We start from the raw sequence: 14,987 nt of genomic DNA, 5'->3' as shown, positions 1-14,987 counted from the left end.
GTAGCGGTTGATCCCGCTCCGGATGCTCTCGCTGTACGTCATAGACAGCATCTTGCCGCTGTTGCTGCTGCTGCTCTTTCGAACCCCGCTGCTTGGCGCTGCTGGTTTGGGGATCTGCAGGTTTTCAGGAGGACAGTAACTGGACTTGCGCCGGCCCGGAGCTCCCCCAGGGGCACTCACATACCCTCCTGCAAACATGCCCCCCCCTGCCCCACCTCCTTCAAGTTGTGATGCTGAGGCAACCCGTGCGTTTAAGATTAAAGGAGACTGAGTGAGCAGTCCACAGAGGACAGCCACCTCCTTAAATAGCACCTGCCCCTAAAAAAAACAGCTTTCCTGCTTGGGACGGCAGCACACAGCCATGCATCCTGTAATCAGAGTCGCACAACAGAGCCCCGCTCCACCCTCCCCTCACAGGTACACAATGGCAGGGTAACACTGATAGGGAGCATTCAGGTGACTTGCTGGTGATTAAAGAGCAGGACTTAAGAGGACACATGCTATCTGCAAAGAAGAGGCATTCAAACATGCACCAAGCACGAGGGGACAACTTGGTCTCACTTCGGATTCTGACTGGAGTTAGAGGAAGAGCCAAGGGACAAACTTCTGAGATTGGTGGTCCACAATTCTATTTCAGTGCCTCCCACAAGAAGGCACACAAGCTTATCTGAACCGGAAGAAACACATTGGCTCAAGCTTTACAACAGTCCCAAAACAACAGCATGATTTGCACTTGGATGTCATGGATCTTTAATGTAGAGTTGGGCTTTATTTCAGCTTCAGGGAGCCTAAATGCGTTTTGCATTTCAAACAGTATTCCTTTTGACCATTTATTAGTCATTCTTTTGTTAAACAACAAATATTGCTCAAGTTATTTGATACCTTTAAGATTCAGATCTGCAGAGTGCTGTGTTGGATTTAATCAACAGAGGGCAGCACAGAGAGGTTCTCTATCAATACAAGAAGGTACTTAATGCTGAGTGTAATACTGAGCCATCGCAACATGTACTGTATAACGCTGAGACTGCAATTTATATCAATACATTATTAATATTATAATACCTTAAAATCCAGATTAATAGTAGTCAAGCACCCATATACACTTAATATGACGTCCATGAAAATATAGAATGTAGAGAAAATGCTATTAATGTATAAAGAATAGTAGTAGGAGCTTATAAAGATTGTACCAGCAACGAAAAACAACAACAACAACATTTAAAACACATGCTTAATCTACATTCTAGGAACATCTCTTTCTTAAAGATATTAAGCATATTTTTGTCATGATTGTGTTATTATAACCAAATTATTCATTAAATATTAACACAAGACAAGGACTTTCAACATGCTAATTAAAATAGACACTAATTTAAAAATGCAATGTATTTTATAATCTGTGCCATCAACAATATTTACTTTTTGATCGTTTCGGTTCACTGTCAAAACAGAGTAACTACCTTTATAACAACCTGAGAATGAGGATGTCATTTTACTGCAAGTTTGAAACATATCCATATTTTAAAAGTCAACAAATCTTAATGATCACTTTTTTCTGCCTCTGTACAAAGTGGTACAAAGTTACCACAAAACTAACATAAAACTATGACTTTAGGTGATAATTAACCAACAATAAATCTAACACATCTACTCCAAAATACAGACTGCAGAAACCCTCCAAAAACATCAGTTTGGAATTCCAACATGGAAGAAAAAAATTGTCAAACCTTTGACACCAACACGACATGACTTCGATCCTTCCAACAAATTCTGTATTTATTTCCCGAACAGCTGGTTTCCTCGCTCAGAGACAGAAGACCCAAATAAAGGAGGAGACTTCAAGCTAGGCAGCATGCACCCACACACACACTCCTCATCACTCTGCCAACCCCTTACACACAAATGATTCACGCAAACGCTCTTCTTGTGTGGTCATGAGAGCCAGTCTTTCCTCAAACTCACCCGATTTCTTGAGGGTCGGCTCATGAGCGAGGTTGCGGGGTTGCCGGTCTGCTCTTATAAACAAACACTGCAGACGGAGATGAAGCGGGTCCACCCAAACTGGGAGTGTCTTACTAGGAAACGTCTAAACCAATTAGTGATTCAGAGAGTGCATCCCTTTCCCTCCCCTGACCACTTGGACCATACTCTAGCACCACAACTAACACCTCTCCTCCTCCCCTCCCTGTGAGATCTCATGGAAGAAATCCATTTATGTCGTTTAGTGGCCCGTCTTGTTTCTGCCAAACGCAGCAAATAATATCAGCCTTGAATTATTCACCAAAGCTTTTGCACTAAAAGCCTCTGATTGTTGTTCCACAGGAAAGAATACTAAGAGCTGGACAATAATGAGGGCCTGCCGCACTGAGTGTTGTGAGCACGTGAACACACACACACACACACACACACACACACACACACACACACACACACACACACACACACACACACACACACACACACACACACACACACACACACACACACACACACACACACACACACACACACACACACACACACACACACACACACACACACACACACAGTATACTGTACATACACACAGACAACAACAAGGGGAAAAAAAACATCAATCATGTTCATGTTCTCTCTAAGCAAGTAATCATGATATGCCCACCAGTTAAGTGTGCCTCACTGCGTCTCTCCAACACAGCCTTGTGTTTGGGTCAAGGTCAGAATCTGAGTTTTTTTGTAATAATGGCTCAACGGAGACATTTCAGGCACCAAGCTTTCTACTGGCCTCATAGGATACACAGAGCATTCCAATGTACTGAGATGAACGTCATCTCTGACAACTTACACTAATGGACACTGCTGTTTATCTGGATCATTTATACAAGTGTGTACAATTATAGTACAATAATAGCCACTGACGTCAGACATATTTGTCAGTAATGAGTAATCCATATCAATAACTCAACAAACATACACTAAAAGCACATCATCTGCCTTTAGCTGCATTACTTGTGGTGCTGCGCATTCACCCTAGACTGTACAGATAATAAGGTATTCACACACTCCCATATTATGGTTTTGAAAAAGGATTTTTTTCGAAAACACCTTTTTGTTACAACATAGAATGCAATTTAAAACCTGTTTCATTGTCATACTGACCAAAGACCAGCATGGCAGATATAGCATCCTTTGAATTTTGTTTTTACAGAAAACTATAATTATTGCTTTTTTAGACTTTTAAAGAATCTTTTAAAAAGATATATGACAAGTTATGCTACTAAGAAAACAATCGTTCAACTTTCTAAATGTGGGTTATTCGCCATTAAGTAAAACCATGTGTTTCTTGAAATGTCTTTATCAGTTCTCCGAGTCAAATTGTGGCTTTCATAGCTGAGATTTTACCACCCTTAAAATGTTTTCCAGCTAGATCCAAATGTTGAATTACAAGCCACAACAACTCTTGATTATACATAATCCTATGACACCTGTGATGCGTTAAAGTATGTTTTTTCTTCGTATTTTTCAGTACATTATGTTTTTTTCCCTTAACGATACACATGGGATACACCATCGGAAAGCACTCTATTCAATGGTTTTACAATAGCCAGAGCCGGAAATACTTTACCGAAAGCATTCTTAGTACAGAATCCTAAAAACAAACACAAACTGTCTCTTAATAGCTCATGTAGAACAGCACAGATCTACAACTCATGCTTGATAATCCAGATTAGCTGTTAAAAATAAATATTCACTATCATTAAGGCAAGGTGGGGCTGAAGATTGTATACATTAATTCCTTTCAGATTTTTGCATCCTGTTGCCAAGTGTGCTAGCCATTATACAAATTGTGTGTTACAATGATGAGATGACTGAAAATAATTTTAAAAATCAGTTCCCATCATCAGCCTGTCAGGTTGATAAGATGGGCAGAGAAAGGGGGGTTAATCGATCCCCCTCATGCACAGTAGGCCGGGGGAGCAGCTAGTGGGACGCTATTGCACTTTAAAAGGACAGAAATGTGCAAGGCGCCAGGAGAAAAATCTCATTACGAGCACATCCACACAGTCAGGGGTTTTTATAACTGGATCAGCAGTATAAGGCCTGATATCAGAGCATAAAACATGATCCTACTATAAGCAGCAGAAACACTGACCATCTAAAAGCCACACTACTGGAGGAGTGAGTACAGCAGCCCTACTCTCAGACAACATTGTCTCATCTCGCATACTGAGGGATCAGGTTCAACTCCCTTGAGGTCAAAAAGGTTTATAGTTTCATATAGAAACGATTAATAAAGGAAATGACTATCTGCCTAATCATGCCTTAGTAGAAGAAGTGTCTAGGAATCAGTTCTGTAAGGAGCTTCTTGGTCACAAGTTGAAGTTTTGACAGGAACACAGGGTTTCTCAAGTGTCATCGCGAAAAGAAAGATGAAGAAAGTAAGACACAACATTAAAATTAGACAGTTATTGTTGATTCAAAGGTTGTTGCGAGCAACCTTGCAACACAATCCATCATCACCCCTATCAGGTTAAAGTTGGATAATGCATAGCCAGCTAAACAGAAGATGATAAGTGTTATCTATGCTGCAGAGGGTTATTAATGGATGTATGGTTTTAAATGACAGAACAGCAAGTGTCCACAGCAAGGTTATTATAGTGAAATAAAACAAAAAATACAAAGCGTTATAAACAAATACACATATAAGGAAGAAAAAACACTGTACACACTCACACATACAAAACCAAAAAAGCGAAAGGCTTCTCTTGAGAAACCCCGCTTTGCAACAACAAACAGTGATGGCAGATACAGAGACAGACAGGTACCTGTAGAACTGCAGCTGTCGTTTGGGGCTCCCATAACGAGCGCTGAAGACATTAGGGGAAAGGAGGAAAAAAGGAAAGCTTTGATTAATATAAGCAAGAAAAGAAAGATGTTAGTAGTTGGGGAAATTTGGATAAAAGACAGGAAGGTGACGAAAGATGTTGACTGCCAAAGACGCTGAAAAATGTGGGAGAGTAAAGCAGGAGGAAACATACATTTCCTGCATTAGAAATGACACACACCAGCAGGAAATGTCTGAGCAAATGCCCATAACACATAACACATCACTGCCTAGCTCATAAAAAGAGATATGATACTACTTGAAAAGGCTAGTTATTGGTGTATTTGAAGACAGAAGAGGTGCAGGAATATATATATATATACAGGAGTCCTATAACCCAAAAGTTAGTTAGCATTTCGCTCATCTCAAAGTCAATGTTTTTTTTAACGTGTTGTTGCTAGATCTCTTTCAAAAAGGTCTATGGTTAACACAAGCTTAGGAAATAATCAAGTTTATGACATAAAACACGTCAGTAAATGTTGAACGTCTTTTTGTCTAAGGAAGCCTTTGCGATTTAAGCTTCCGGGTCGGCTTACAAAAATACATCATCACTGCACCACTCTGTTTATCAGCTACCACGACACTTCTCTTAAACTCTAATCAAATTAGAAGATGCTAATATACAGCTCTGGAAAAAAATTAAGAGACCATTCCAAATTTTTCTTAAATCTCAATCTCTACATGTATGGCAGCCATTCCAGTGTCTGTTGAATTCCAACACAGAGAAATGCTGTCAGTAGTTAATAGAATACAATAAAAAAAGAATAACATTTAACTCAAAGACATGTCTATAAACAGTAAAACCGGAGAAACTGATAATGCAGAAGTGGTCTCTTAATTTTTTTCAGAGCTTTAGATAAGCAATCATTTCACAATGTACATATACAGTAGATGATTGTGTTTTTTCAAGGATTGCTCGGCTCTAAGTTAAAGACAAGAGCAGTCCAGCAGTCCATTCAGTCTCTAAAATTAATCTGATCTTTGAGTTCATTCAGTACAAGATTTTTTTTTTCCAACACACTGACCATTTCCTTGTTCTGATAAGAAAGCGTTTGTGTTTCGACAAGCAATGATCATCGATAACCCATTCCTGGTGTACTTCATAGGGAGTGCTTACCTCAAAATATTTGTGTAGAGACATGTGCATTATAACATTTAGGTTTCAATTTCAGTAAACACACACAAACACAACATCCCAAATGCTGAATCAACAATCAAAACAGAAAAAGTACTATATATCTGACATAATAGTTCAAACAAATATTATTACATAACTCATTATCAATATTTGACAGACTTTCGATGCTCTTTGTTAGCCAGGCATTATGGGTCGGATCTACAAAGAATACAGGGCGACCCTCACAAAGCCACCTACACCATTTGATGCTCGTTACCTTTTGAAAGAACTTTAAACCGGGTAAAAGTCATGGTGTAAGCTAATGAAGGGAGAAATACTTTCTCTTAATGTCTCAAATCACATCAAGTGAAAGCAAATCAGATGTTATGTCAAAAGGTTTTATTCTTATGTGTTCAATAAGAGTCAAATAACTTCAGTAAAGTATCAGAAAACCTATAGATGTCACTGCTCCCCGTCTGGCTAGAATGGAGGTGATGTGAAACACTGCCATAGAGCTGCTCAAGAAGAAGAGTGGAACAGATGCTTTCTGAGATGATGGGCCATTGGCACCACATGCTGTTGAAACATTAGAGTGCAGGACAGTCTGCACAATAAGGCGTGGACATGCTGCTTCTGCAGGTTAAATATAACACTATTGAGACTAATGACAATTACATATGCTGCAATATGTCTGCAGCTCCCTGTGAGGTTTGTCCTATGCTTTCATTTCTTGGACCGGTTTCAGACTTACTCTTAGCACTGTGGGACTGCAAGAACTTTGCTTGTGCTTAATGCATATACACTAAGAAATGGTTTCTGTCTTTATTAGGGCGATGTTAACGTGACAATGTGGCAATTTTCAAGAGACATGTGTGTCTGTGTTCACAACACGCAGCCATTTACTCACCTGTAGATCATGCCCGGTGAGCCAGTCTGTCGGAGGGAGAGGCGAGCAGGGGAGTCTGTGGTAGATTCAGGATACATGGAGGCAGGAAGGAGGGGGTGTGGCCAGCCTGCCGGGGGTGGTGTTCTTTCACCGGGACCACAGGGTACACTCTATCACCAATTAGGGACCTCTGGACAGGAGAGAGACACTAATGTAAGTCTATGATGGACCAAAACAACATCAAATCTGTCTCCATAAAGCTTATATTTGGCCCACCCAAGTACTGTTTGCATTTTACTATTATCCATTTATTTATTTGGTTATCAACAAAATACCATATTAATCCATGTATTACAAATATTTCTAACAATGCAACGATCCACAGACGACGATCTTTCAGCTGTGGATAGCAATGCTGCAGTTCTATTGAGGTCAGAAGGAAAAACACCCATCCAACCACTCTCTCACTGTTTCTCAGAGAAAAAAAAGGTTCACATATTGAATGCCATGCTGTTCAGTTGCTCAGCTTAAAACTATGTCAAAAATAGATCATTGAAGTACTTTTGATGAAGGTAGGAAATCTATAACATTACGTTTTAGCAGTCCAAAAATAACCGTAGGGCTAGGAGAATCTACTGTAGCTCCCACTTACATCACTGGCAAGCATTGTACTCAAATTCATCATCATTTCTACCCATTCATTATTTTTCATTAGAGATTATAGCATTAACAGAGAATGCATAGAGAAGACACAGGAGAAAAGAAATGAAGGCCGCTAAACATTGTGCCTCATCACATCCCAGATGGGTGAGGAGCATGAGAGGGCCATTAAAGGGGAGGAGAGTATGCTCCACATTGACCCGGCTTGGAATCACACAACTGGAGTTTATCAGTTATCTAAAAGCAAGGTGGGTCTCAGACATGCTTCATGCAGTCCAGGATGTACATTTCTGCAAAGACCACAGAGTCCATTAGCTAACCTCATAAAGGACTAGATTCAGATTGTACTCAACAAATACTGCAGAGTGCTAGATTACCAAAAGGCAATCCAATAAATGTGCCTCATATTAGATTTTGTATTTGGGAAATGACATTAAAGATAAAACTAAAGTGAAACATGAACATTACTCAAAAAGGGAGGGGCAGGTGAAGGTATCTGACATTGTGACACCTTTTACAAAGGACTGCTACCTGCCTCCACCACTAGATGGAGTAGTGTCCTCACACTACTGACACAAGCACAATGAATACATCACTCCTGTAGTTTCCCACAGCTATGAGTTACAGATATACACTGTAAAGGCTTAGTACACCAGTCTGGAATAATCAGAAATACTAACCAGACAGAGAGGATTATCACATCACAACACAGGAAAAAAAAGATCTTGATCATACTTCTTCATCCTGGTTTACCATGTGTTTGTGCATGATTTCAAACCGTAGCTGATCCAGAGCTGAAAGCGACTTGATTCTATGAATAATTCAGAGTCTGCCCAAGCTGCAGGCCACTGCTGTAGAGAGGACTATAGCAACAGAGCTGGGCATCAATGAGGGAGAGATAGGTGGTCATACATACCATTAACACACATCTGAAATGCCTTATCAGGACATTTGAATCCAATAATGGTACAGGAGAGGTAGGGGAGTGGCACTGCTGAGGTTTTAGCCCAGTTTAGTTGTAGTGGATCAAATTAAATGAGGAGAGCGGCGGGGAGAGTGAAGTCCATGTCACCCTGACAGAGCTGTGAGCGGAGCAGCCCATGCTACCCTACTTCGCCAGCGGATGCACTCACGTGAGTCACGCCTCGTAACAACATCGTAATGATAACATGAAGGTGACTTTCTCTCCACATCAATTTCCCTGGCTGCGAGGTGTCCCATGTTCCCAAGGACCTACTTAACGTTCACTGCCCGTTTCGTTTCAATCATAACACAATGGGACACCAGTCAGACTGAGACCAGGTGATGATGATGGCGTGACCCCGATAAAAGGATAGGTAGTAAATCTGCCACACGGAGCGGCAAAAACCTCCTGGATTATCCGTCTTTGATGCGGATCAGAGAACACAGTGGGTTGAGTGAGGGGGGGGGGGGCTCTGAAAGCATACTTTCTTGTAGGTGGGAGATAAGGAGAACATCACAATATTTTGAATCATATAACCTAATATTGAAATAGTGAGAATATTATAGGGTGAACAATACAACAAACATGTGAAAATATTAACCTAATGAGATTGTTTATGGAAAATCATCTTTAGTGTGCATGTAGGTTTCAAAGAAATATGCAAGAATTTATATATACTTACACAACTGACATATTGTTTAGTTTTGCTTGAGTTGCCAAGCTCTAAGCCAAGCTAAATAATATTGCATTAGCTTCCGTTAAACACAAGTTAAATTGTAAAATGCATAGAAACTGGTTTGTCCTTTTGAAGGTCATTCTTCAGTAACTGTGCACTGATTTCCAGAATAACTCTAGATGAGTGAGAGCGAAAAGAAGAGCACTACGACCATCGATTAAGTGCATTGCACGCACGCAGGAACACACACCAGCTACACCTACAATATAAAGAGCCAACCATGCAGGGAGATCAGAGATGCATCAAGGTTTACACAGCGGATATATGCAACTGATCTAAATAGAAGACACCGATTATTTTAACAAGCTAGACACAATAAGAACAAACAACTAAGGTGCAGCTAAAGTTATATTTGAGTCAATTTGTACTGCAGTTCTGAGTAATTATACATACAAATAATCACCCAAACTAGATCATAATAGAGGAACAACAGTCATTAGTCAACATCAAAACGTTTACATAATAACACAATTAGCATCCTCATTACATAACAAAACAAAAGTCCTATATTTGAGTTCTTTTGAAGTGAACCGTTGAGTCAAACCTGGCCCGTCCAATTAGTGCATGTTTGCATAAATTAGGATAAACAACCACAAGGGGTCTCTAAGCTCGATGCCTACTTCAGCCCTCTCTGCAGTTTAATGACTTACCTTATGAGCTGTTTTAGCCTATTAGGATACTTCAAAACATTTAGTGTTTACACCTGATCTCACACTGTAGAGCAATGCACCAGTCCCTCAGAGAAGCTGTAGTGAGCTGCAGTCAGAGAGGCTGCTGCTGCTGACTGCAGCACTGCGGTACAGGCTCGTCCTGGCTCGAGGTAGAGGGTTCAGATTTACTGCACTAACGGTCCAAGGTGCACTTTGCAGATTAAAACTGCAGCGACAGAGAAAGAGGGACACGGAGCTGAAGGAAAGTGAAGAGAAAAGGAGTTGATACCCGACTACAGCTGCCCTTTCTCCTGGTTGTTGATACTGCTGTTCGACATTAAGAAAGTATTACTACGATTGCCGTTCAACATTGCTTCTGAATTATGTGAGGAAAAGCACAAGGTGATGTCAGGTACACAGGAATCGATCAGAGTCCTAGCATCTGATGAGCCATGCAAATGGACTTCCTGTATTTTATCTTCTTACCGTTGCCCTGTAGCAAGTAGCAACACGCCCACACCAAAGCAGCCGCTTGCATTTTTAAAGCAGTCTTATTGTTGATCTGAAACCTAAAGCATCCAGAGTTACACGCTCTTTAAAGTGTGCCATTTCACATTGTTTTACTGCCATGTTAATTGACTGCAGTTTTTTGGCAAATAATCACAAATCTATTGGAAAATATTAGCCTATATATCAGATTTTCTGTTTATGATATATATTTAAAACTGTATATATTAAATGATAGTTTTAAGGGATTCTTTTTAGATACAGCTTGAGGTGGAAGTCAAAGAACCAGCCCTGATGGAATGGGGGATGGTGCCATATCGTACCTGACAAGCTGAAGCCATGATAGACATGCAGCTTCATAGCCCTTGTTAAGCTTGTCTCATACACCTCAATCTCTTCCAAACAAAATGCTAAATTGAGTCACCAAAGGCTGCTCTTCAAGATCTCCAGTGACTTCCCTCTTGAGACAGGGCTTACGTGAGCAGGCAGGCCTGGAAAGCACAGCATGGTGTTGTGGAGTATGTTGGCAGCTGCAGAAAACACACGGATCTGAGCAGATGGCTGCGGAAGAGGGAGACAGGCTAACAGACGAGAACTGCCGGGGATATCCTACATGGGAGATCAGTCAGGCAGAGAGAAGCCAACCCAGCCTCTCCCTCCGTCAGGCTACAAAGAGGATTCAGAAGGAATCTCCTTTTTCTTCTTCAGTGACATTTATCAAAAGATGAAAGTCAGAGCCATGTAAGCATGCGAATGCATGTTGGCACATCATCCCTACCCTCATCATCAGACAGTTTGTGGTTTCATAAATGGCCTCCTTTCTGTTAAGCTGTGGAGGGCCCTTGATTACAGAAACAGTGTAGGTCACTGGCTGCCAACAGAGAGAAAAAGCTAGCAGCAATTTGCATAAACAGCCTATTTATACAGCAAACTTCTGATACAAATCCTCCGCCCTCCAGTTAAGAGAAGTTAAAAGCGCAACTGAGAGCTCTGCTGTCAGGAATCATTTAATTCTAGGACAGCTGCAGCTGTTTCACACACAGAGATTTATCACATATTATGGTCAAACTGTAAGCCATGCCCATCATCTGCTGCTGTGACTTGGCCAGCGTAGATTACAGTTCAGCTGCAAAGGTCTTATGCAGACAGGGCTCTGTACATTGACATTATAATCCTCAAGACTTTAATTACATCAAACCCTTTTCTAATGTTATTTGTGGCGTTAGTTTTTTTCAGCAATAACCATTTGAAAAAATGTGGGGGTCAGGTGTAAGGCTTTGTATTGTGACAAATCTGGTGATAGGACATGTCATGATACCGGGGTTAGGAATGAAATGTTAGGGTTACTGCCATAGTACAAAGAACACACTGCATGAATCAAATCTGAATCAGGGTTTCGTTTAAACCATGTTACAGGGGCGCTGCGCCCTCAAACCAAAATGTAGATTTTCCCAGTAACATTTGAAAGTGTTGCCAGAAAACAACATTTCTGTTCGTGAAAATCTGTTTATGTCAAATAGAGCCTCAGACAGCATAAACAGCTGTATTTTTAACTGTGCTCCAATGTGGCATTGGTGTTTACGTCTGTGGCACCATCTTGTATTCAGGTGTCATTTATATATCTTATCTAAAGAGCAGATACTATATTTTTCACTCCAAAAAATAACAGTGAATAATTACGTTTTTGTGAAATCAGAAAAAATCCGATACATTCACCAAAATCCCTGTAACATCAAATACCATAGAGCTACGTTATGTGCAATCTGAGCAAAGTCATTCTCAAACGGGGCGCTACACCTTTTCTGGTGTGAAAAACATAAACCAATTCCTTTTACTTTCCTAAAACTTATGTGCATAAACAGGCCATAATACAGTATGATATGTAGGGTCCCTGGTGTCCTGTATCACTGACAGCATGAAGATAAATCAGCACTGTATTATGTCCTTGCTCAACATTACCTTCATCCTCTTTTCTACAGACTCACAATCAACCCCTAACATTAGAACAACATGCCACAAAACCACCTAATGAAAACATTGTACAGGTCAGAGACACCTTTTGGAAATGTGTAAAGAATGGCTACAATATTACAACTAATTTGGCCAGCGACTGCACAACCACACTTGGGCCTTTGAGGCCGAGGTGAAGCCTTTGCTGCAGACAGAGAGGAGGCTGCAGTGAACCAGGAGCAGCAGCAGGCACACTGCAGCAGAAACATGAGACCATCTTTCTCTGAGTGCATCACACCCTCTGCACAGCAAAGACAAACAGGGCAATGAAAAAAAAGTGGGATTTAACGCAGGGTTTCTGTCTCTTGCTGTCTTCACACCCCTTTAGGTTAGACTATGGATTAAACTGACCATCTACCATTTGCTCACAACTCAGACCACTCACTCCCCACTGCACCTCCACTCTCAAATGAACTGTGTGTGCCTTTCAGAGAAGTAGGATGAGCAATACATTAATTTGTTTTTGGCCAAACTACACAATCTTCTCTATGCTTAACATTGTACATTTCTTTATCCAGGCATAGCTTTCCCTTTTTTTCAATCCATTTTCAAGTATCAGTCCTATCAGCACTGCACAGGGGATTAGACTGTTCTAACACACCTAAATCCAGAAGTATCAGGGAGGATCAAGAAGACAGCAGCAAATCACTGAAACTACATAAATAGTTTCTGGTATACATGTTTTTCTTTATGCATGACTATGCAACCCTGTTATGGATAAAATTGACAAAGAACTGTGTAAAAAATTAGGGCTGAACGATTAATTGCATTTGCGATAATATCGCGATATGACAAAACGAGATTTTCCAACCGCAAATGCTGCGATTTGACTGGTCACGTGATCTGGTCACGTGACTTGCGAGCGAGCCAAGCGGAGCCGAGCGAAGCCGAGCAGGCAGGGAAAGAAGTCAACACTGCGCTTGAACCTGTTGCACAATGGCCTCAGGCTCGTCAGAAGAGTGCACGGCTGGGAGTTTGGTACCAAAGAGGGGCGGCACGTCAGTTGTGTGGAATTATTTTGGCTTTAAAAAGGAAGATGCTGCGCAACGTCAGGTATTGTGCAGAACGTGCCTCGCTACTGTTGCTACCCCACGAGGTTCAAGATTGTAATCACGATTGATTTATTGCTTGCGTTTGTTGAAAAATACATGAGAAGAGGACCTTGAAAAAATAATCGCATATTAAATCGCAATTGCAATATTGAGGAAAAAAATCGCAATTAGATTATTTTCCAAAATCGTTCAGCCCTAGTAAAAATGAGTATAATTGTCTAAAATGAAAAAAATTAACTTTATTGTAAAACAACACAATAAAGCTTTATTTATAACTCCCTTTACAACCTCCAGACCAGCTGTGCAGTCAAATAAACAAACAAACATACACAAAATCGAACCAAACAAAAGCATGCAATTATGCAGCATAGCAAACTATTTACATTCTGCCTTAAAATAAATCCAATTCATGAATTCAGTAACCGTTAATATAGAAAAGGCTTCCAAACCATGCATTATCATATGGCGTGCAACCACACCCATAGCAGGTTAAAAAAGAGAATACAGTACAATGCGCCAGGTAGGCTGACTCGGTTGCTGTAATACAAATCATTAAAACTGAAGCTATAGGAAGTGGTGGTATTTAATCTGCCAGATGTATTCTACACACTTAGGATTCCTGAGAGTCTGTGCAGTCGGTGGAGAGATAATGCAGCAAATGAAATGCATTTAATAGCCTACTGCTGGCTCTTTATTTATATACTTACACAGATCATTTTAATAGATTGTTCAATAATTCACAAGGTTTTTTATGCATCTTCCAAAATGTCTTCAGATATACAAGCCATTGATACCTCTAATATTCTATTTTCGAGCCATCCAGGATTCAGTCTTCTCCCTCAGGGCTACTGCGCCTCTCTAACAGAGGCTGTTCCCAACGGACGGGGAGAACAGAGTATGGTCCAGAGTTTCTAATGAAATCTGGTCGCAGATGCAGTAAGTGGCTGGCGGCTCTTTGGACAGACTCTGAGTGGTCCCGGGAGAAACAGCCTGCGGCGACTAACAACCAACACAGACCTTGTGAGGAGGAGAGGAAAGGGAGAAAAAAACACTTTTCCTGAATTTAAAGAATTGGGAAAGGAGGCGAAAGTAGAAGAGGAAACTGCAACTGAGCAGACGCTGTGGTCCTGCAGAACAGCAGTGCTACAGTATGCATCACTCCTCCCACTGTGGTCTCTCTCAGACCTTTTCCCCCCTCCCCTCATGTCCTTTGGTAGAGCATGGAACTTGACTGTACTGTTCACATATTTGGTATTTTATATATATTTATATATATGTTGTATTATTAATCAATGCTTGCCATGCTTTAGACAATTAAATGTCTAGATACACTAATACGAGATTCTGCTTAGCTTGCAGAGTTTCATTCAGTGTGTTAGACCACTCTAAATATTAAATATTAAATATGGTTCGTTCTGAAAGGGTAGCCCCTTTTTGAAATTGCCATGGGACACTACAAGAAAGAGACAATGCTTTCCTCAACAGATATTTTTTTAGTAATGTTAACCTTTGATCTCACATGATACCAAAGGAACTAGCAA

General features: G+C 40.6%; 1 protein-coding gene across 3 annotated transcripts in view; it reads right to left on the bottom strand.

Annotated features, from left to right (window-relative positions):
- kcnab2a (potassium voltage-gated channel subfamily A regulatory beta subunit 2a) overlaps nt 1-14,987 on the bottom strand; it is a 75,185-nt gene that overhangs the window by 38,505 nt on the left and 21,693 nt on the right. For 2 of the 3 annotated variants that reach the window (XM_063910201.1, XM_063910202.1), the window contains exons 2-3: nt 6,889-7,057; nt 4,806-4,847 (exon numbers count right to left, since the gene is read on the bottom strand). In XM_063910201.1, coding sequence (XP_063766271.1) covers nt 4,806-4,847; nt 6,889-6,965 — 119 coding nt within the window. In that variant the 5' untranslated portion in view covers nt 6,966-7,057. The remainder of the gene's footprint in view (nt 1-4,805; nt 4,848-6,888; nt 7,058-14,987) is intronic. The other variant, XM_063910203.1, reaches the window with a different exon arrangement.

The sequence above is a fragment of the Eleginops maclovinus genome, chromosome 20, assembly GCF_036324505.1.
Source record: "Eleginops maclovinus isolate JMC-PN-2008 ecotype Puerto Natales chromosome 20, JC_Emac_rtc_rv5, whole genome shotgun sequence".
Taxonomy (NCBI): domain Eukaryota; kingdom Metazoa; phylum Chordata; class Actinopteri; order Perciformes; family Eleginopidae; genus Eleginops; species Eleginops maclovinus.
The sequence above is the reverse complement of the archived record's forward strand: the minus strand, read 5'-3'. Positions and strand labels throughout refer to the sequence as shown.